This window comes from Nicotiana tomentosiformis, chromosome 9 (assembly GCF_000390325.3).
Source record: "Nicotiana tomentosiformis chromosome 9, ASM39032v3, whole genome shotgun sequence".
NCBI lineage: Eukaryota > Viridiplantae > Streptophyta > Magnoliopsida > Solanales > Solanaceae > Nicotiana > Nicotiana tomentosiformis.
The window spans coordinates 88,158,283-88,181,959 of NC_090820.1; the positions used below are offsets into that span (position 1 = coordinate 88,158,283).

Sequence of the window (23,677 nt, forward strand, 5' to 3'; positions counted from 1 at the left end):
TTGACTTTTTTTAGTTAAAACCAAACCAAACCAATTATGGTCGGATTTTTTTTTCCAATACCAAACTAAATCAAACCAAACTATAATCGATTTTGTTTTTCCGGTTTGACTCGAATTATCGGTTTTGTGTGATTTTAGGGGCAGAGCTACAATAGTGGGTGCGGATTCGGGCGAACCCAGTGACTTTTTCCCGAACCCTTTATTTATATTGAAAAATTCACTATTTAAATAAAAAGATCTCATGCCGAACCTAGTAACAAAAGGCAACTAGGTTCAATGGTAAGGGCTCTGGGTTCTCATGGAAGACATGCAGGTTCGAATCCCCTTAAAAGCAACGAATTTTATTGTGCTTTTACCATATTTCTTTTCTTTTTTTCATAAAAAATAACACAAGCTTTAGGTTGCGGTCCTTTCTTAATATTTATAACCCACACTTCAAATCCTAACTCCGGCTCTGTGTGGTTTATCCATTTTCTTTGTACACTCTTAATCAGAGTTATCCAATACTTGTTCTCGTAGGACGTAGGTACTCGATAAAATAATTAAGGTGCTCAGAACCTAGCCTAGCATTAATAAGGAACAAGTCTTATTTTGTAATGATGGCTAATAGTTGTTCTAGCATTTTTTTTTGGTTCTAGTATTATTATTGATTATGATGTCGCGTTTCTTTTTGGGTGGGGGTGGGGGGGCAAGAAATTTCAGATTGGAGTTGGATAGTTTTAACGAAATAATATAACATAATTCTGGGTTATGATAAGGCTATAAGTTTGTCATCTAGATGAAAGTGAAAAGCAGTAACTATTCCAAGTGAAAAACATATATCTTTAAAACGAGCAATGGATCAGAGTGTCTTCGAAGGAAAAAATAATCAACCAAGTTTTTGCAACTTAAGATCATTAGGTTTTTGTCAATTATAAAGAGAAATTTAGTTTTAATGGAAAAACGAAAATTAAATAAGAGGATGATCTTTAATTTTCGTTTTTTCATTAAAATTAAATTTCTCTTTATAATTGACAAAAACCTAATGATCTTAAGTTGCAAAAACTTGGTTGATTTCGAAGACACGCTGATCCATTGCCTGTTCTAAAGATATGCTTTTCACTTGGAATGGTTACTGGTTGACTAGTTGTGCGAGTGATATAACTACTTTTTTGTTTTTACTTTACTAAGAATGATCTATCAGAAACAATCTCTCTGTCCTTCCAGGGTAGGGGTAAGGCTGCGTACATCCTACCCTCCCTAGATCCCACTTGTGGGATTACACTGGATGATTGTTTTTGTTATTGTACTTTACTAAGGAAGATGTCCGAAATTTAAAATTATGAGGGGGCAAAACAGGGCAATGCATAACAATGTACAAAGCTTCAATTGTTCAAATATGAAGTAGAAGATGCCAGTTATCAAGGACTACGAGAAACAAGGGGTTCAAATTTCAGCCAAGACGATAATGGTATGCCCTCTCTTCCTATTGTCTAAGGCTTATTTACAGAGCTACTCGATAATTATGTTGGTGGGAGATAACAAGAACCCGATAAAATAATCGAGGTACGCCACAACATGGCCAAGACATCAAAATGGCATACACCAAGGACAAATCTAATATATTTTGGTTCCTGCGTCTTTCTATCCCAAGTTAACAAATATACCATACTCTAGCATTATGTGTGTTGAGTTGTCCCACATCGGTGGGATTTGAGGTCCTTGTTCTCTTTATATAATCTTGGGCAATCCTCACTTCATAAGCTAGTTTTTGTGGTTGAGTTAGGCCCAAAGTCAATTTATCATGGTATTAGAGCGAGGCTCATCCCAATGATTGTTACCGATGTTGGGCCCCCATTTATGTTGTCCGCGCTCCAGTTTGCAGGCCTGGGCGTGAGGCGGGGTGTTGAAATATCCCACATCAGTGGGATTTGAGGTCCTTAGTCTCTCCTCATATGGTCTTGGGCAATCCTCACCTCATAAGCTAGCTTTTGGGGTTGAGTTATGCCCAAGTCTATTTATGAATGTGAAAGAGCCTCAAAAGGACAAAACAACAAACGCAAATCCCACAAATAGGTGAAAATTGCACGGGTTAGCCAATTTTCGAACTGGTAATTAAAAAATAGTCAGCGTTTGCAAAGTCATTAAAAAATAGCCACTATTTTGCTGCAACACAAAAAAGTGCCGACATAATATACTAGAGATTGATGCACCTATGTATAATCTTCCAGCACTCTAACACGCGAAAAGTTCCAGCATAATATATTGGAGATTGGAGCACCTATGTATGAACTTCCAACATATTATGCTGGAAGTCCAATATATTATGATGGAATATTTTTCGAATTTCGAACATTATTTTCGTTCATATTTATCTTTACATAAAAAGTGACTAAATTTCGATTACTATTGAAACTGTGACTATTTTTCAATTACCACTTGTAAATCTGGCTATTTTTGAATTTCACCCTACAAATAGTAGCACAGACCCAATAACTCATGCCATAAAATGTCTGGAGAAGTTACAAGGCAATGTTACATTAACAGGCCAAGGCATAATAAAACATAAATGAATATAGTTCTTCCTCGGCTAGGATAAAATTTTATCATGAAAATATGATACATCAACATCTCCAACTACTTTAAATAGTGCAGGTGTATTCACGCTGTTTTATGAAGACATCCAGCTTCAACTTAGCACTGGAATCAACGACATCTGTTGGGACTAGAAGGAACTTCTTCAGAGGAAGATTTTGTGAAAATTTCGGCACGCTCTCTGCAACAGATTCTAGTTTAAAAGAGCTCTCCCCATTCGATACTACAAGCTCATAAGGGAACCTTCTCTCTTCTGAGGTTGGTTCAATACAGATAATATTGACAGCACTTCCAAGACGGTAACTAATATGATTGATGATAAAAATTACACCTTCAGTTCTCTCTTGAAGATATTTGCAAGTATGATGATATTCTACATAAATGGGATGGTGAGCGTTGAAAACGATTTGCTCCACCAAAGAACCATGATTGACACGAAAATGAGCATATACCTTTGTTGAAGTAGCCGTAAAGTCGCAGCAAGGACATGAACAAGGGACATAGGTGCATGCATTTTCATGGTCAGTTTTCTTACCATAACTCAGAATCTCCTTGCAACCATAGCTCTTGTTCATGCATGAGACTTTCACAGATTCTAGAACCTTCTCAATAGCTCGACAACGGTTATATCCAATTGGCCAACAACATGATGGACATTTATTAGCAATCTTGATGCAGCAAGAGGCACATGCTATGTGCCCATTCTCACACTATATTTAAGTCCAGAAAGGGAAACGAAATGTCAGAAAATATTCTTAGTAAGCAATTTGAATATTTGCAGATGCCAGCTCTACTGTTAAACTAAAAGATTTCTAAAAGTACACAGCTCTAGAAAAAAGGGGGAAAAAAGAAGCATTTTGTATTAGCAATTGATACAACCGTAAAGTCATGGTCTTAATTTGTTGTTAGGTTCAAAAGGCTCTATACATGCACTTAAACTTCAATAGTTAGCCTTTCCTGTTAGCTTTTGTGACATCCCTAGAGTCGTGGCCTTATTCTTGCTTAGTTCAAAAGGCTCGATAATTTCTTTTAGACAGGCTCATGCATTAAAATTCCATAAGCTGTTGCATTAACCACAAATTGAACACCTTAAGTTATATTCTACCTAAGACTAAAAACTGTGTATTGCTGTTCTGCAACTCTTAGACAAAACAGTCAGGAATTAACCACCCTGGCAGGGAACAGGGCAGAGATTTCTGAATCAGAATCTCAGTCCTTTGTATGCCTTTCATTGCAGTAACTACATTTAAAACCCGGACTTATCAGTCGGCTAAAGATAAGTTATAAAAACAGGCCTAGGTACATTACTTCTATCACCATATATCTCCAACAAAAGAATACTAACAGTTACAGACTTCAAACACTTTGCTTACTGGATTTCACAGTTTAGCTGCCTTGAATTTCTAAAGAAGCACCAACGGATCCACATAATCTGTAAGAAATTAAGATAAACCAAGTTCTTGATCTTTTTCTTAAGAAATACTGAAGTGTAACCTGCTTTGACTGGATTTCTGTTATCAATAAGAGTTGATATTTCTAGAGTAAAAATTCCAGCACCGCCAAATCATTTGCAAGAACAGAGCTTCATGATAAAGTAACTTAACCCTAGACTTACAAAAATGAACAATGTATTTGGGATTGTATTGCAAGGGGTAATGGAGAGGCAAACATATTTCCATGGAGGAGAAACAACTTTTGAGGTACATGCTAGTAGAAAGAGGAAGGAGACCAACTAGCAGAATCAAGGTAGTTGAAGACAATCTGAGATGGATTTGTGAATGCTTTCAAGCATGTGCAGTAGGACAATAGAGCCTATGCAGAAAATTGGGTAGAAAAGTGAAAATATACCTAGTGATTCATAACTTTAATATTTTTGGCAGATATGTCTGAACTGAATCCTTGTGAGCGAGAACAGAACAGCCGTGATCATTCTGGAAATTGACACAAATATGGGTTACTTGGATGGATTCTGCCAGTAAAATCACGAGTGTTTTGGAAAAATCTACTGGGGAAAGGAATCGTGTAGAACAAACGCCTCCCATAAGACCTACGGAGAGGCAGCTACTATTCAAAAATAGCCGGAGAAGGAGATCAGAGTGCTCCACAGTGGCGGGGATACCGCGGCGGAAAGAAAAGAGCACCTAGCAAATGTTTGGCATGGCACTTAACGACCACTTTGGTACGTTTCCCATATCCCACAGAGATTCAAAAGTGGTTTCAACGCCAAAGGAAGACCCCAACAGACATAAGTAATGGAGAATGCAACTTAGTTTATATTTATTTGAGATTCCATCAAAAGTTGAGGCTGTACACATTAAAGTAGAGGAATGGTTTCAGAAAGCCAGAAGACTATCCCTAGAGAATGGTGGCCGCAACTAACAGAAACCTCCAACTCCAAGGGAGGACAAAACTTGGAAAATAGATGAATTAGAGCACCGCATCCTGCTGTATTTCTGTTCAGATGAAATTCTGAGTGTTTTAAAGATAGATGGGGTGGATTAGTCGGAATAAATGTGGAAAGAAGAAGAAGAAGAACCCCATTATTGACGGCCTGCACTTGTATTGTCTAATCAGAGAGGAACCCGCTTGATAAGCTTGAAATCAAAGGCCAATTAGCCATGCAATGCAAAAGAATTTAACCTGCCACAGATACTGGTTGAACCTGCCTGCCGGCAGTCAGTAATCTACCTACTTTTAAGCGTGTTTTATACTCCATCACATACCATTGCTGCCTCTAACTTGAAAGAAACAAAGACCTATACTTGCGAGTTAAACTCAATTTGAATGAAATTTCATAACTTTGAACCACATATATCCCACAAGATGAGATAATCACTGAAGCAGTCATCCTTCTGTCAGCAATTCTCCCAACTAAATGTTTTCAAAAGGTTCAGTTTTTCTATGCTTTGTCACTGTAATGCACTTTTTTCTGTGCAGTGCCTTTTCAGTGCAATACTATGTTAACCATTTCTCAATTGAGTCATTTCAACAGGTAACTTTTACACCTCTTTTAGAACAATGAATCAATTGTGCCTCAATTCCAAATCAGTGCGGTCAGCTTGTAAATATCATTATCAATTTTGCTCTATAAAATTATCACATAATCCGAATAGATTTGCATTGTCAATCAAATAGAGAAATCTAGTTTTTTTTACTTACTTTCCGACTAACAATAGACATGGTCCGGTCTGTCTATTTTTGAGAGAAGATTTTATACCCCTACCTGCCTATGAAGAACGTCAAGTCTATTGGGAAAGGATATGGTGGTAAGACCAGCAGTTTTGTCTAGAACCCGACATCCCTTTATTCAAATTTAATTCCAACAAATACAACAACAACAAATCCAATATAATACCACATAGTGGGGCCTGGGAAGGGTAGTGTGTACGCAGCCTTACCCGTACCTTGTGGAGATAGAGAGGTTAATTCCAACAAATAAAATAGAAAACTTTTGAGTACTCTACTTTCATAAACCCCTTAACTCTTAATAATTAAAGGAATACCTTGAAACTAGATTCTCTCTGTACGCTATCTATGCTAATCATCTTAGTTTCCTTCAATTAAATCGATAAGCTTTTGATTGATTCAGGGTGGCGAGAGGCTTTCTTCATGAAAAAGCTCGTCCTTGTCAATTTAGGACTGTCTTTCATTCTGCTTTTACTTATTTTTTAAAAAATCTCTCATTTTGATTGGCTTTAGTGGTTTGCACCCACTTCTAAGTAGGCGAAATGTACAAACAGTAGCGGAGAACGAGCCAAATTTAGAAATGAAAGTGAGGGAGTAAGGAAAAAATTCTGAGCAAGTCCATTTCCTTCCCAAATTTTTTAAGGCAAATTAAGGATTCTCTAGATCTCACAATTATCATATATATATATATACAGAAATAAAGGATAATAGTAATGGATAAGGTAAAGAAGATAGACCTGAAAGACAGGAGTACTGAGAGGTTCAAGGCAGATTGGGCAATCCAACACATCCGGATCCGACAACGTAACGGGAATTGACCCGTTTCCTCTAGAACCCTCCAAATCACGATCCGGATTCAATACTGCCACAGTATTATTAGATCTATTTAAACCAGGATCCGGATTTCCCTCGGATTCGGGTTCCGATTCCGGGTTCCAATCCTCCTCTTCTTCTTCTTGCTCTTCATCTGTTACAAAATCCTCCTCTTCCTCCTCCTCTTCTTCAACGACCGTTTCTTCAATTTCACAACGGCGTTCTGGTTGTTGTTGTTGTTGTTCTTGTTCTTGTTGACGATTAACGGCGTTACAGGAGAAAGTGCCGCCGTAAGTTCTCCGTTTTTTGGGAACGGGTCTGCTACTGGGTCCTTCTTCGTTATTATCATCTTCTTCTCTTCCCAATGAAAATCTCACCATTTTTTCTTCTTCTTCTTCTGACCTAATTTGGCAACAAGATAATGGCCTATGGTTCACTCGTTTCATTTTGTTTATTTTGAGGTAAAACGAGTTAACTCAGCTATACTCGCTCACTCACTAGGTTTTCTTTCTTTATTGTTAATTTCGCCCAATTATATTTAGGGATCTTATATTTATACTTTAGCTTTTTTACTATAGAAAAGGAAATTTTTGTTTTTGCTTTGTTAAACATGGAAACAAAATCGAATTGGGAGATATGAAATTTGAAATTTGAATGCTGCACCGGGATTTTCTGCAAAAGACTTGTTCGTTACAATCTTTTTTTTCCAAGTATTTTTAGATATGTTTAACTATGTTAAAAATTATAATTTTGTATTTATTAAATCCATCTTAATAGCACTTTTGGTCCCTTAATCATTAAAAATTTTAATTTAAATTCTTGTGATATTTGACTAAGTATATTTAACCCTCAATTACACGAAATATACACTTTTAATTCCTTTGCTTATGAAAAATCATAATTTTTTCAAAATTATTGATCGTTCCACCATCTAATTACGCATGTTTATGTTAAGTTTGTACTGTTACTCCATATACTTCTAAAATAGTCAAAGTATAATATATTTCCTACATAAAATGACCAAAACAATGTATATTAATTAATTGAAGGTTAAATGTGCTAAGTCATATTTAACAAGGACCAAAATCAAATTTTATCAATAATTGAGGGATTGAAATGCTATTCACAAATAACAACAACCCAGTATAATCCTATTACTAAGGTCTGTACACTCGATAGTTTGTGCGCAGACCTTACCCCTATCCTGGGGTAGAGAGGCTGTTTCCGATAGAAACTCGGTTCCCTCCCTCCAAGAACTCCCCACATTGCTCTTGGGGTGAGGTATGTACACTCGGTAGTTTGTACGCAGGCCTTACCCCTATCCTGGGGTAGAGATGCTGTGTCCGATAGAAACTCGGTTTCCTCCTTCCAAGAACTCCCCACATTGCTATTGGGGTGAGGTCTGTACACTCGGTAGTTTGTACGCAGACCTTACCCCTAACCTGGAGTAGAGAGGCTGTTTCCGATAGAAACTCAATTCCCTCCCTCCAAGAACTCCGGTGCTTACCACTAGAGCAATCCACTCTTCACAAATAAATAAGTACGTTTAATCTCCATAAATCAAGAAATTACGTTAAGGAAAATTTAATTTCGTTGATTCTGGTCAGAATCCCCTCATTCTTTTTGGATAGGAGGAGAGAATAATATCTCAAGAAAATTGTGTAATTAAAAGCGGCTTTATAAAAAGTCACCAACACTTTATTCCAACTGCTTCCTTCTCGTTATCATTTTCAGCTCTTCTCGATGAAGATTTCGCCATTTGCTCAAACCTTATTTTTCTTCTTCTTCTTCACCTTGTGTAGTAACACTGATACATAATTTCTTATTTCTGAGTTAATCAAAACATTTAAAGGTCCATTTGTTCGGAAGCAAGCTCTATATAAGTCTAATAGCGTATTGGCCAAGCTTCTCCGAGTCAAAAAGCACTTTTTTCCAACAAAAAAAAAGTACTTTTTTTCCAAAGTTTAAATGTTTGGCCAAGCTTTTAAAGGGAAAAAAAATATTTTTGAATAAAAGAAGAAGCAAAAAAAATTAGTTTCTCTCAAAAAGTACTTTTTTGAAAAATACTTTTGAGAAAAATACATTTAGCAGTTTTTAAAAGTTTGGCCAAAGATTAATTGGAAGTGTTTTTCAAATAAATTAGCCAAACACAAACTAATTCTTACCAAAAGTACTTTTGAAAAAAAACATATCTCAAAATAAGCTGATTTTTGCAGCTTGGCCAAACATGCTATAAACCGCAATGATATAATGACGTCTACGAGTAGTAGTTTCTTTTTCTAAGAAGTCAAATCATTTAACATAAAAATTGTAATTTAAAATAAAAGTATTTAGGATTAAGTTAAAAAATGGTATTTGAAATTATGTTTGGAATATATCTCACTTGAAAAAATATTGCAGTTTTGTGAGGGAAATTTTTTTTTTTTTTTCTGAAAAACTCATTTTCCAAAAAATTTTGAAAATTTTTAAAATTTTATGGACAAACATATTTTTTTAAAGCAAATTTTTTTTATTAATGGACGAACACGCCTTAAAGGTTTCACAAAGTTTTTTTACTGAGCTTGTTTCTGAGTTGTCAAATAATTAAAAGGTCCATTCACACAGAGCTTATTTGTGCATACATGTAAATTTTGTGATGACTAATGGATAAAAAGGAAACATGATAAGAGAAGAGATTAATGGAATTCCATAGACGCTTGAAAATGTTCTATGCAGGAGCAAATTAGTGATAAATCCGACTAAAAGAAAGGATTATATACCAATTGTTGTAACATATCATTTGCTAATGTGAATGTTAGTCCTATGGGCAATTGCTTGTATTTACAAGTGTCTAGCTAATTAGTGGTGAGTTATGAATAGGTATTATTTAGGTGGCAAGCTTTCTTGATTAAGTGTTTAATAAGTAATTACATACTAGTATACAGGAGCGGATCCACTCGGGTGGTATGGCACCCACTAGGTTAGTAAAAATTATTATATATTTATGTAGATTTTTTTTTAATTAGGTTAAATGTTTGATCATGTCACCTTAGTCACAAACAAGATAAATATGCCATGGCTGGTAGACCTTTTTGAAAGTTTTTCTCGTGTGTAAAATTCAAGTTTGAATTTATCTTGATCCTTGTCTGACTTTCCCTTTCCGTTGTGCTTTTTATTTCCTTTGTCCTAGTCATTTTCTTTTTTAACTACCTCCCAATTTTCTATTAGTCGTTTATTATTTTTTATATATTTTTCCCTCTATTCTACTATTTTATCTGTGATCTTTAGCAAGAACATTCAAAAAAAAGCTTCCAAAATTAAAAAAATCCATAAATAAGCATTTCTCTTAATCTCAAATCTTTTAGTGTATTTCTTTCAAAAATAAAAAACTTGGGTCTTTGATAGGAATTTTGGATTGAGATCAAATTTAATTTTTACAGTTTTTTTTTATCATAACATAAAATTTTGTGCTATTTTATGGTTTTTAAATTCAATTTAAATCTCTTTACTATTAAATTATGATGAATATTTTGCAAATATTGCCTAGAAAAATATGAGCTTTATGATTTTAATTTTTGGGATCTTGTAGTTTATCTAATTTCTCGTTTATTTATGGGGTATAATTTATTGATTGAAGATATTTTTATTTTATTTTCTTATTCTGATTGGTACTTATTGAAGGTGTTATTTTACTTGTGCGAATTTATTTTTAACATACATGTAGTTCTGATCACGCCCAACTATGCCTTATAAAAAGGACTAAGCGGTCGTTGCAAATATAATCCGGTTTACAAGTCTGGAGTGAATCCCACAGAGAACTAAGGCTTAGCTACAGTTATTCAATATTCCTAAGAAACACAAGTCCAAACAATTTTCTAGTTATAAAGATTTGACTTTTATTTCTACTAATTAACTAATAAATATTATAAAGTAGTAAAATTATCAACTAATAAGGATGAAATTGGAGGCAAGCCTAACGGGGTCTAGAGTTATGATTTTTTCAATTGTCGGAATCCTTTCCGCTACGTCTTTTGTAATTTTGCCTAAGTATTCTCTACCGATCGTGAGTACTTCGGGTGTCGTAATTCTCTCTCGAGCAACTACCACAATTTACTAGACGTATTCTCTCGAACTACGCTAGCTGGCACTAATTCACCGCTCACTATGATCGTACCAAGGTTTCGTTATCTCTAATCCCACCTTTAAACCCTCTGTATTGATCTCTCACATACGTTAGGAGTGATATTGTTCAATAACTACCTAAATGCGTACTCTCTCTCTCTCGAACAATATACACACTAAATAGGCACAGTTAATTGATGGTCATTCAATCAACAACAATAAATACGTAGTTGAACAAGTAGAAAAATCCAACGGCTCAATTATATAAAACGTAATAAGAATTCATCCTACAAAAGGTTCCATCAAAACCCTAGATAACGAATTAGTTATTCATAATAGTATGCAAAACTACAATACTAGAATTCATAACCAATAATGAAAATAGGAAGAAGGAAGTGAAAATCTCGTAGAAGAATTCTCCGCCTTGCTCCTAGTGTGTTCTTGCCTCCTTTGGTCGATAATCCTCTCTAAGAACGCCCCCTCCTTCTCCTCAAAAGTGAGTTTAAAGACTATTTATATGGGATAGGGTTAGCATGGGGCGAAATAATACAAGCCCACTTTGAAATAGCCTTTTTAGGATAGCTCGTTCACTCTCTCGTGCGCACGCGAGAGTGAACGAGCGAAGTTCTTCTCTTTTTCTTTTCCTTCTGGGTCTCTCGTACACTTCCATGCCTTTTTCCCATAATCCGCTGTTTTTTCTCAAGCTTTTCCTCAGCTAGCTCGTTCACTCTCTCGTTTGTACGCGAGAGTGAACGAACAAAGTCCTTCTTTTGTCTTTTGGTCCCGAATCAACTTCTTTTGCTCACTTTTAGTCCAACTTGCTCCTACACATAAGAATGCACGTAATGATCATAATTCACTATAAAAACTCACATAACCTACCGTAACCACACAAGTTATGAGATGAAAGTACACCAAAAAATATGCATTTTTGATCGTTTATCAACACCCCACACTTAAACTCTTGCTCGTCCTCAAGCAACTTTCAAAATTACGCACAATGGTAAGAAACACATTTTCAAAATATACTCAAGCATCATACCAATGACAATGGCTTATACCAACACTTAGAATTCAACATGAGAACTATTGACATCTTTCTTCAAAAGTAGACCCATGCCAAGACTATTTAAAATATTTGTGCGACTTCTTCTAACATCCTAACATCAAAAGATGACTCCAATACATTCGCTACTATGACTCACTTCTTGTGTCAACTCAAAATGCTTGGACTTAACCAATCTTTTGTAAATCATGTGCCCTCACCACAAACCAAAGAGAGAAATTAGTCCACACACTCAAATATGCATTCAAGTATAATTTACGGACTTACAAATTGAAAGAATTCACCCACTCTCTCAAAGAAATCCATGTGCATCCAGAGGTCATTCTATAGGCTAGCCCGTAGTGTATGTCTCTACTAATTTAAGCTTGTGAAGTCTCGGATCAATTAGGTCTTTCCAGATTGTAATGTAGGCTAAGGGATGGGTAGGATATATTTGGATATAATGACTAACCCTCCTAAGCACTTTAATACACTACACATAACTTTCAAATACACACTCTTCATGACCAATTCAAGCAATGCCACGAAATCTTATACAATTTGGCCCTTCTTCTTTAAGCACAACTATGCATTCAGTAGCTCGGATAAGAGGGATAGGAGGTGTATTTTCTAAAAAAAAAATTCATTTTTCTTTGATCTTTTTTCGTTTTTTTTCTTCCAACACTCTCCAAACTTGGGTTGCTCAGCCAATGATCTTTTAAAACATACGTGCATTTTTTGGCCTTTCTGTGGTTCCACTCAAAAGCTACCCCAACTCTCACCTTACTCTTCTAGCGACTTAAGTGCTTTCGGAGATAAAGGTTCAAAAAGATCTAATTAAGAATAAAAAAGGAATCAACTTGTAATGTGGGTGCCAAAGAAAAGGTTTACAGGCTCAAATGGGCTATCTAAAGAATAATTTTATTTATGGTGGCATACTAGCTCAATGGACAATCAAAGAAATGCCTACATCATCTCCTAGACTCACAAAGTTTACTTATTTCACTTCGACTAACACACGGGGCAAGTTATAGACTAACACAGGATAGCATAGAATGTAATCAAGCCTTACATCACATAATGCATATGATTCACTCCGGACGGTTCAGACCCGACACTCAAGTTAAACAACTAAGCATAGTCATCATATTAACTCAACATATGGGAAGTAATCAGAGGAGTCAACAAATGAACTTAAGCGTCAAAGGAAAGTTACATATATTCTCAAGGCATGTGGTCACATAGAACACGAATAAGATAATTAATTCAAATATTACAACTCTAAGTCCAGGCATAAACATGTCAAAAAGTATTGATACTCAAGTTCTTCCATTCCATTATCAATTCTACAGAAGAAAGAAAAAGAAAAATCTTTTTGCATTTTTCTTTAGACTTTACTCCCTCAAGAAAACTGTCAACGAAGTCTATCGTCGGGAAAAGTACAAAAACTTTTATGAAAACTATACCTACAAAAAAGAAACTACTACCCGGTTCAAAGAGTCATCCTTTGGAAAAGAACCGTGGCCATAAGAAAAACCAAGGGGGGTTATTTTTACCTAATCTTTTTTTAACATACATAATATAGCACAAAAAATTACCCAGACAGTCTTCTCCTACCCCACACTTAAAATTGTGCATTGTCCCTAATGCACACCATATTAATAAGAGGTTTAAAAAAACTCCCTGATAGGCCAAAGGCCGAAATACTAGCAGATGATGGGGTACTCAGATTTCTCCCAGGCCTGGTCCTTCGTGCGGGTACATCACACTTAGTTCCAACCATATGATTTGCTGTTGCATCCTTCCAATAGTTTGCTTTCTATGCTCCTAGAAAATCAAAAATCGGCACTACAAGAATAATACAATAATAAAAAAATAAAGAATAAAAAAAAAAAAAGTAAAGCTGGGTTGCCTCCCAACAAGCGCTTGATTTAACGTCGCGGCATGACGAAATTACTTTTTTGCCTCCACTTCGAACTTATGAATTGGACCCCAAGTTTTGATTCTTCTCTATGATCATTCTCTTGGGGCAATACAAATTGTTGCGAGCCAAAAATTAAGTGATTCTTTATGCACTTTTTGGTTTTCAACCGAGGAGTGTCACCTTGCCTAGACGGCCTTGAAAATTTTAGAATATAGGGCTTATCCACCTCTTCCTTTGACTCTTGCATTGGCTTATACCGGATCAATTTTCATACCTCTTTTCGAACATAATGTCGAAAAATTATTGGAGTGAGGACCAATGCGCTCAAACTGAAAATTCAACTTGTTATCGTCCTCCTCTTCTTGCCACAAACTAGTTTTCAATTAACATTGTATCTGTAAGGTCCTCAGTTGTTTCCAGTACCACTTCTTCAACATCGACATCATCAAATTATAGTTGGTTGGTTTGGTCATATTCTATTCTCAACTCCTCCATTATAATGGCAATTTCTGCAGCTAATTCATGCTCTTCTTGGCTACTATCCATAATGTAAGCTTGTTGCGCTTTACAAAGTTCAATTACTTTATTCGCTTGAGCCTCCAAGTTGTGAATAGTTACCTCTTGCCTTTGTATGTGCAATATTTTCTCATCATATTGTTTCACAAGGCACTTCAACTTATCTTTGATCTCCTTCAGGTCAGTTTCCCCAAGTTCTTTGTTCCTATTAATTTCACATGAAAATGTAGAACCATCATAATAAAGGGTTGGGGGAGGATAAGAAATACAAGCATAATCATAAAAGTGACCATCTTGACCACCACAAACATCACATATATTCCACACGTAAGATTGAGTTGGTGCACATAACTCGCTCTCGAGAATATTTTGATAATTTTGCCACGGGTGATTTTCTTCACAATATATATGAGGATCAATAGTAGAATTACCAATACCTAAACTCCCATAATTCTAAGATGTCATGTTTCTCAAATCAACAAGTAGAATAAAATTAAAAAAAAAACAAAATAAAATAAAATAAAGTCCAAACTTGAAACCTAGAAATATATACACCTATCTAACGGCAACGGCGCCAAAATTTGATCACGCCCAACTCTAGTCCTAAAAATGATAAGCAGTCACTGCAAATATAATCCAGTCTAAAAGTCCGGAGTCGAATCCCACAGAGAACTAAGGTTTAACTACAATTCCTAAGTTATAAATATAAAGATTCTTATGTTAAACTAATTAACTAACAAATTAAAGGAGTGAACTAACAACTAAAGATACTAAGGGGTGGAGACAAGATTAAGGAGGTCTAGAGTTATGATTTTTCTAATTATCGGAATCCTTCCCACTACGTCTTCTATAATTTCGCCTAAGTATTCTCTATCGATCGTGAATAATTTGGGTGTCGTAGCTGTCTCTCGAGTAACTACCATAATTTACTAGACGTATTCTCTCGAACTAAACTAGCTGGCACTAATTTACCGCTCACTACGATCGCACCAAGGTTTCATTATCTCTAATACCGCCTTTACACCCTCTGTATTGATCTCTCACATACGTTAGGAGTGATGTTGTTCAACAACTACCTAAATTTGTACTCTCTCTCGAGCAATATACGCACTAAATAGGCACAGTTAATTGACGGCCATTCAATCAATAATAATAAATACGTAGTTGAACAAATAGAGAAATCCAACGGCTCAATTATATAAAACGTAATAAGAATTCATCCTACAAAAGGGTCCATCAAAACCCTAGATAATGAATTAGTTATTCATAATAGTATGCAAAACTACAATACTAGAATTCATAACCAACAATAAAAATAGGAAGAAGGAAGTGAAAAACTCGTAGAAGAATTCTCCGCCTTGCTTCTAGTGTATTCTTGCCTCCTTTGGTCGATAATCCTCTCTAAGAACGTCCACCCTTCCCCTCAAAAGTGAGTTTAAAGACTATTTATATGTGATAGGGTTAGCATGGGGCGAAATAATATAAGCCCACTTTGAAATAACCTTTTTAGGATAGCTCGTTCACTCTCTTGTGCGCACGCGAGAGTGAACGAGCGAAGTTCTTCTCCTTTTCTTTTCCTTCTAGGTCTCTCGTACACTTCCATACCTTTTTGCCATAATCCACTATTTTTTCCTCAAGCTTTTCCTCAGCTAGCTCATTCACTCTCTCGTGTGCACGCGAGAATGAACGAGCAAAGTTCTTCTTTTGTCTTTTGGTCCCGAATCAACTTCTTTTGCTCACTTTTCGTCCAACTTGCTCCTACACATAAGAATGCACGTAATGAGCATAATTCACTACAAAAACTCATGTAAGCTACCGTAACCACACAAGTTATGAGATGAAAGTACACCAAAAAATATGCATTTTTGGCCGTTTATCAAGTTCCCTAGTGAAAATATTAATTTTACTTGTAACGTTAATAATAAAGTGTAACCCTTCGGGGTTGCCCAGTTGGTTTGGAGGGTGGTCATCCATATGGATGACCTCGAATCGAATCCCCCCTCAATGCCTTCTGGGTTGAGCTTGTCGCACAGGACTTGCCTAGTGCAATTTACATCCCCTGTGTGGTTTGCAGTCTATTACACAGGGGGAGGTTTACCCAGTGTGCACAAAGTGCTCACCACAGAGTGCTCACCCGAAGGGCAGAGGCTGTGGCAGAGGTTGTAGCGGTTGCGGGTTTCCCCTCTTACAAAAAGTTAATAATAATAAAGGTGTGATTCCTTTTTCAAAATGGTAATTACATTTGGTTCTTGATGTCTGAGATGTAATTTTCATACAACAATAACAACGGCCAGTGAAATTCTACAAGAAGGATCTGAGAAAGAGATATAATTTTTATATTTGCAAATAAAAAATACCTATTAAATTGCCTAAATAAACTAAAAATAAAAAAAAGGATAAATCGAACAAACGTTCCAAACAAACTCTATATTAGTTACTACAATGTGTACGTTAAAGAAAATAGTGTTACCCATCAACTTCAAATCATATATCCGCATCTAATACTATATATAACATAATATGAGACCTCTTCCATACCTATAAATAAGCAATCATGATTTATCATGGAATATCATAAAAGAATGTAGTACTTCTAGCATTCTCAACGTAGAATTTGTCCGCCACTATCAGTCTTCTTAGTCATTTTAACTTTCTATTTCTGCTCTTTTACAACACCATTTATACTAAACTGAAAGATTATTTCAGTAATTTTTCGAAACAAACCCATTTAATTTTCATTTACCAACTCTTTAAGCATCTTTTTTTTTGGCTTGTTGCACCATGCTAGTGAAATACAAAATTACCATAAAGTCGTGGGGGCAAAATAGTTAGGATCCTTCTATCCTCGACAAATCTCTTGGTATGGAGTATTTTACTCCGGCCGTTTTATGGATCTATCTGGTGCATATCCAAATTAACCTTTAATAGGTTTATCCCAGGCTTGTTTAGATGGCTAATGCAATTAAAAAAAAATGAAACACAAAGGATTGATCAACTACTTGGCATATAAACGCATCGAAACTTCACATTAATTTGGTTTTAGTTCACATGAGACATTAATAGTAAGCTCTTGGTCATTTCCTTGGCATGGAGTATCAAAACGTATGGGCACACTATCTGGCCAAAGCTGGCCTAGTCTCTATCAAGTACATATGTATTTTGTAACAACTCCCGAGGTTGACTTTTAACTTCTGTGGACCTTAGAGAGTTTTTTCAGAGCTGAATTATACGCGCACTTTTACCAAAGCAGAATCACGGGTGTATTTGGTATATAATCTCAATAGCAACTTTTATCAATAACAAATCGGTAACAAATATGTCCTTTATACTTTGCTAGAAATGGCGGAACCCTAAAAAGAATAAGTAAAACCCCAACTTAAGTTGGTTATATTTTTAAGTTCGTTCAAATTCACACCGACAGTCTTTTACGAGTCCTCCACCCATATAAGACATATAAGCTCTTAATTTGATTCGAGCCATCACTACAACAATAAAATGTGAAACCTTATCTGTTGGCGACTTCGTAGGATTTTCACTAAAGCAAAGCGAAAAAGAAGTACAGAAGAGGGATAACAAAGCAAAACGTGATAAACCTTATTCGTAAGGTAACTACGTAAACTTATTCGTAAGGTCATTTAAAATTGTTTTTTTAAAAATCATTTCCATGTCCATGCTAAGGTAACTACGTAAGTTACCGCTGGCTTAAACAAGGATGTTTATGCTGTTCGTTTTTCTAGTCATCTAAACAATGTGTTTATCGCATCCAATTAAGAAAGATTATAATCTATAAAAAGAAATTCTTGAACAGTGACATGCATGCAAAAATTGGATTAAGAAATCAAACTTGTATTTTCCTGAATTTAGTTGATTAACAACTGTTAACAAACTTCAATTGTATTAGCTGCAAATGCAAGTGATCACGAAACGAAAATACTGAGAATTTACCAATATAGTTATGCACATAACTTTAACACGCCGTTTTTTAATTACATTTTCTGAAGATTAGCTCGTTATCTCGATTGTACCACGAATAAACAACATGAAACTTCCCTCAACACGCTCATAACTCGAGATTGTACAACACATCAAGACAGAAATCAAACACCCTATAGTTCTTTCACATCCCAGACAGACCCTTCTCGTCACATCTAATCCATCTGAACACATCTTGTAGTCATAACATACTCATTATATAACCATCCAACCCCTCACCAAGCTATAAGCCCCACTCCTAGGGATAATATCGGATATACAAGTCCAAAAATACATGCTCACACAACTGAAACCACAGAGTCCAAGCTATGGTCAAAACCCGGCCTCAAGTCCTCTAGACTGGCCTGACTCCAAACACAGAAGAACGCATCTCGCACCTCATCCATGGAATCACAAGACATCGATGCACAACTAATATCGAGCGCTCACATACGCATACGAATAGTGAAAGGAATTCAAAGAGATACACTTCAAGCTGAATCAATGCCGCACGATTAGGAAAGAAAGATGGTAAGTTTATCCTAAATGCCCTGTAGCCTCTCAAAGATAGGTATGGACGTCATCATATATACCGATCCGCAAGACTCTACTAGACACTTGCTCATGACTCGTAGAACCCATGAACCTAGAGCTCTGATACCAACTTGTCACGACCCAAAATTCAACTAGTCGTGATGGCACCTAACCCAACCCGCTAGGTAAGCCAATTAACAACAATCCAATTCAAATGAGATTTACTAGGAAAATAAATAATGAAATGACTGAACTTTTACACAACTTCCCAAGGACTGGTAGTACAAATCATGAGCTTCTAAGATTTAGAGTTTACAAAGCTGGTATGAAATAAATACATCATCTCTTTGAAATATACATGAACAAATTAATGATTCTAAAGCTACCAAGAACAAGAGGAAGCTATGACCGGAACGCGTGTACATCTTCAATGCCAACTCCTGCCATACACAGCTACATCAACATCCAAAATCTGCATGCAAGGTGCAGAAGTGTAGTATGAGTACAACCAACCCCATGTACTCAATAAGTAACAAACCTAACCTTAGGTTGAAAGCAGCGACGATCTTGGACAACGGTCAAAGTCCAACACCAATAGCCAAGGACAATTCATAATGATATAATAAAAGCAGCACAAGTAATAACTCAAAGATATGATGCTTAGCTCGTTCACATTTACAGAAAATATGCATACTTTTCAGGTATAACAGTAAAACCCAAATCTTTCACCGAGATCACCAAAAATATAAGTATATCAGAAAAACTGTGATTTTTCCCAAAATCTTTCAACAACAGATAAGATGTTTTATTATCAGATGGCATGGGAAAAGTATATCTCTATGCCTACATGTCAATGTGCATATGAAGTCATGAATGTCATAATACCGTACAACATAAGGAAATGCATCTCAATGCCTACTTGCCAAGTATGCATGTCAAGTGTAATGCACCATAGTGATAAACTCATGTGCTCATGCTCTCAGAGTAGTCAATCTCACTCAGCACGCTCAATCACTCAGTCCTCTCAATCAACCAGTCCTCCCAATCACTCAATCCTCCCAATCACTCAGTCCTCCCAATCATTCGGTTCTCGCGCTCGGTATGTCAGACTCTGGAGGGGCAAATCCTGCCCAAGTGATAATATAAGCCAATCATGGCATGAATCGATAAAGCCTGCTGCAGCATGCAGCCCGATCCCATAAATATCACTCATAATCAGGCCATCAGCCTCACTCAGTCATCATCCTCTTTAGTCTCTCGGCCTCATAAATCTCACGCCAATCAGCCCAATAATGATAACATGATGTGACAACAAGCGATAAGAGAGACTGAGATATGATATGCAAATAAATGAATATAATTGAGTTTGTAACTGCAATTTAAGCAAATAACTCAACAGTAGAGATGATCCCAGTGGGTCCTAACAAGATAAGAATATAGCCTAAATATGGTTTCTAACATGGATCACAGCTCAATTACTCTAGCACGTAGAAATTTCATGGAGAGAAACAAGATTAGGCATCTACACAGTACCACAAAATCAACCGAGTCATAATTCACACGGTGCACGCCCACACGCCAGTCACCTAGCATATGCGCCACCTCATCACCAAATACATAACACGTATATTCAGGGGGTTCATACCCTCAGCACTAAGTTTAGAAGTGCTACTTTACCTCGAACAAGCCAAATCCAATACCGAGCAAGCCAAACAATACTCTAGAAATGCCATCCCGCGTGTATTGACCTCCGAACGGCTCGAAACTAGCCAAAAAAAACTCAAGAGCATCAAATAATGCTAAAAGAACAAACCCAATCAATAAAGGTCGAATCTTCAATCAAAAGTCCAAAGTCAACCAAAACGTCAAACCCGGGCCTGCACCTAGAAACCCGACAAAACTCATAAAATCCGATAACTCATTCAATTATGAGTCTAACCATACTATTTTCACTCAAATACGACTCCAAATTGATGTTCAAAACTCAAAAAATCACTTTATAAAATTTTTAGACAAACCCCCCCCAAATTTCACTTTAAAATCATCAATCAAATGTCAAAAAGGAAGGTGGATTCATGAAATATAACTAAAACCAAGTATAGAATACTTACCCTAATTCATATGGTGAAAATTGCCTCCAAAATCGCCCAAATCCGAGCTCCCCAACTCAAAATATGACCAAATGAACAAACCCTCAATATTATATGTTTCTGCCCATCTATTTTGCCTCATTTCTCGTACCAAATGATCCCGAACTCGCTTTTGATACCTCCAATGGATTTCTTGTGAAATTCCAGTCAAGTTAGACTTTTAAATCACTCCATTTGACCTTATAATGAAGAAGATATGTTGGTTTCAATATTTGAAAATAGTGTAAATTTTTAAATACGAATTCAATGGCAATTTCGTAATTAATTCGAAACAAATCTAACAACCCAATTCTTAGTAAAATGACCATAAATTCCTCATACGATGTCAAAACTTGATGATTCAAGTTTCTATGGTTCCAAAATTACGATATGAATGTAATGCTTCAATCAAAACAGAAATTGGAGCTCACTTGCTTAATGTCGTACCATTTATGCTTGAAGAAACGACGTCGAAACATAAAAAAACGAGCGCAACATAACCCAAGCCTATGCGAATTTCACCCGAACCCCTCGGGACCCCGTCCAAACATACCAACAAGTCCCCTAACATATCACAGACTTACTCAAGGCCTCAAATCATGCATAACAACATCAAAACCACGAATCGCACCTCAAATCGAACTTAATAAACTTTGAATCTTTTAACTTCCAAAACTCGTGCCGAACCTTATCAAATCAACTTGAAATGAATTCAAATTTTGCACACAAGTCTCAAATGACATAAAGAAGCTATTCTAATTTTCAAAACCACAATCTGCATCCTATATCATCAAAGTCAACTCCCAGTCAAACTTATGAACATTCCAAACCTTCAAATTTCCAACTTTCGCCAAATAGTGCCGAAACCTTCTAGAAATATCCAAATGCAAATTCGGGAATACGGTCAAGTCCAAAAATCACCATCCGAACCTAACAGAACCATCAAAACTCCGATCTGAGGACAAATACTCAAAAGTCAAACTTGGTCAACTCTTCCAACTTAAAGCTTCCTAGTTGAGAATCATTCTTCCAAATTAATTCTAAATAATCTACAAAACAAAATCGATGATTCACACAAGTCATAATATATCATACAGAGCTACTGATACCCTCAAACCACCAAGCGAAGTGCAAATGATCAAAACAGCTGGTCGGATCGTTACAATGAGTTTTAGTGCCAGAAAGCACCCTATCAAGGAGTTGGATTATAAACCCGAGTAAGTTGATCTGCCTCCCACTATTCAAGCACTCCATAAGGACCAGGTCCATGAAAGTAGCAATGTGTCTTCTCTCCTGTCTTGGCAGAACTACTTTTTTGACAAATTCAAATAGCACTTTGTGGGCAGGTTTCAATTCACTCTTATAAATAGCCGTGGGTTGTAGCTCTAAGTCTCTGTCAGCAAATATCTTGGTGATGACAAGTGAGGTAAGTAGGTTTTCTAGGCTGGGCCATTTCAACTTTTTGTAATCATTGTACCCTTCAGCAAGTACCCCTAGAATCTCTCCTGGTTCCTTATCATTAAAGTTCGCCTTCACCCCTTTCACTACATTGGTTACTCTTCCATTCTTGATTTTACAGTTTGCAAAGAACTCCACAATTTTAGCTCGGTCTAGTTTCCCTTCCAGCTGAAGGACCATGTCCTTCCAGCCCTGAATTTCTAATTTCTCCAACAGCAGCACCATTCCTTCCTTCTCCAAATCTCTAAGGAGTATACCCTTCAAAATTATTTTTTTTCTAAACTTAGTCATCTTGTCATGTTCTTCATCGGTCTCCTCTTCTTCCTCACTCTCTTCTTCCACTATTTCCACTTTTCTTTATTTCCTAGTAGACCTTGGTACTTTTTGCCAAGGCAAAGCTTTCTGTATCAACAAATTTTGTAGGGGACTTCTTTTTGGAAGTTTTTCTTTTCTTAGCACTTGGAGTCAAAGCCTCCACTTCCTCTGCCTTATCCTCATCATGAAGAACCAGGTCCATCTTCTCAATCTCAATTGTCTCACTTGGTTCACCCACCTTTTTCTTTCCTTTAGCAACAGCTTTCATTTTACTCTCAGCTAAGGCCCTTTCTAGGTCAACCTCACTCTGCTTCCTCTGACTCCTTGTAGCTCTTCCTCTTGTGGGAGGAGTCTCTACAGGGATCGAAGAGGCATCCTTTCTCTTCTTGCCTCCCATAGCAGTAAGAGGGATTTTAACTCCTGGACTCTTTTTCTTCTTTGGATTATAACTATCAGACACCCTTTTCAAAAGGTCATGGAGGGGTTCCTTCTTAGATGGAACAGGTTCTTGGAACCTTTTCCTTAGCCTAACTAGCCCATCCTCTGCACTTGCATCTCCAGACCAAGTGCCTCCTTTCTTCGCTCAAACTTTCTTCCTCATAAACAACCTCCTCACTCTATATCATCATTACCCCTATTTCTTCAGTCAAACCTACAGGAGTGGGTGAAGATTCAACCACTTCTTCTTCTCCATTTCCCCTCACAATTCTTATTTCACCCTCACTCTCTTTTTCTTTTCCCTTTTTATTTTTACCACTAACTTTAGTAGACTCAGACTCTATACCAGTTATAGTACCAACAAGAACAAACCTTTTCTCCTGAATTTCAGCCATATTAGAGACAACATCAGATGAGATTTTTAGCCCAGAAGTTACCTGTTCTATTTCAGATGAAACAAGTTCTTTCCCCTCAGTTGCAGACTTGAAGGATTCATCTGATTTTTGGGATTTCTCTACCTGGCTTGCTTTCAAGTTCTCATTTATTTTCTTAACTTGTTCACTGCCAGCGACTGATTTACGATCAATCATCTTAACACATCCTTTCTTGGGAGTAGGGGTGGTTGAAGGTATGGGTGATGGTTCTTTGGGTGGTGGAGAAGGGCTCTCAGTC

At 36.5% G+C, this 23,677-nt stretch overlaps 1 protein-coding gene across 1 annotated transcript; it reads right to left on the bottom strand.

Annotated features, from left to right (window-relative positions):
- Nucleotides 1–2,458: 2,458 nt before the first annotated feature.
- On the bottom strand, nt 2,459–7,098 carry LOC104085279 (E3 ubiquitin-protein ligase SINA-like 7). Its single transcript, XM_009589282.4, has 2 exons — nt 6,498–7,098; nt 2,459–3,284 (listed from the first exon to the last, which is right to left on the bottom strand). Exons 1-2 carry the CDS (start codon nt 7,017–7,019, stop codon nt 2,622–2,624), a joined length of 1,185 nt encoding a protein of 394 aa, XP_009587577.1. The 5' UTR covers nt 7,020–7,098; the 3' UTR covers nt 2,459–2,621.
- Nucleotides 7,099–23,677: the final 16,579 nt, after the last annotated feature.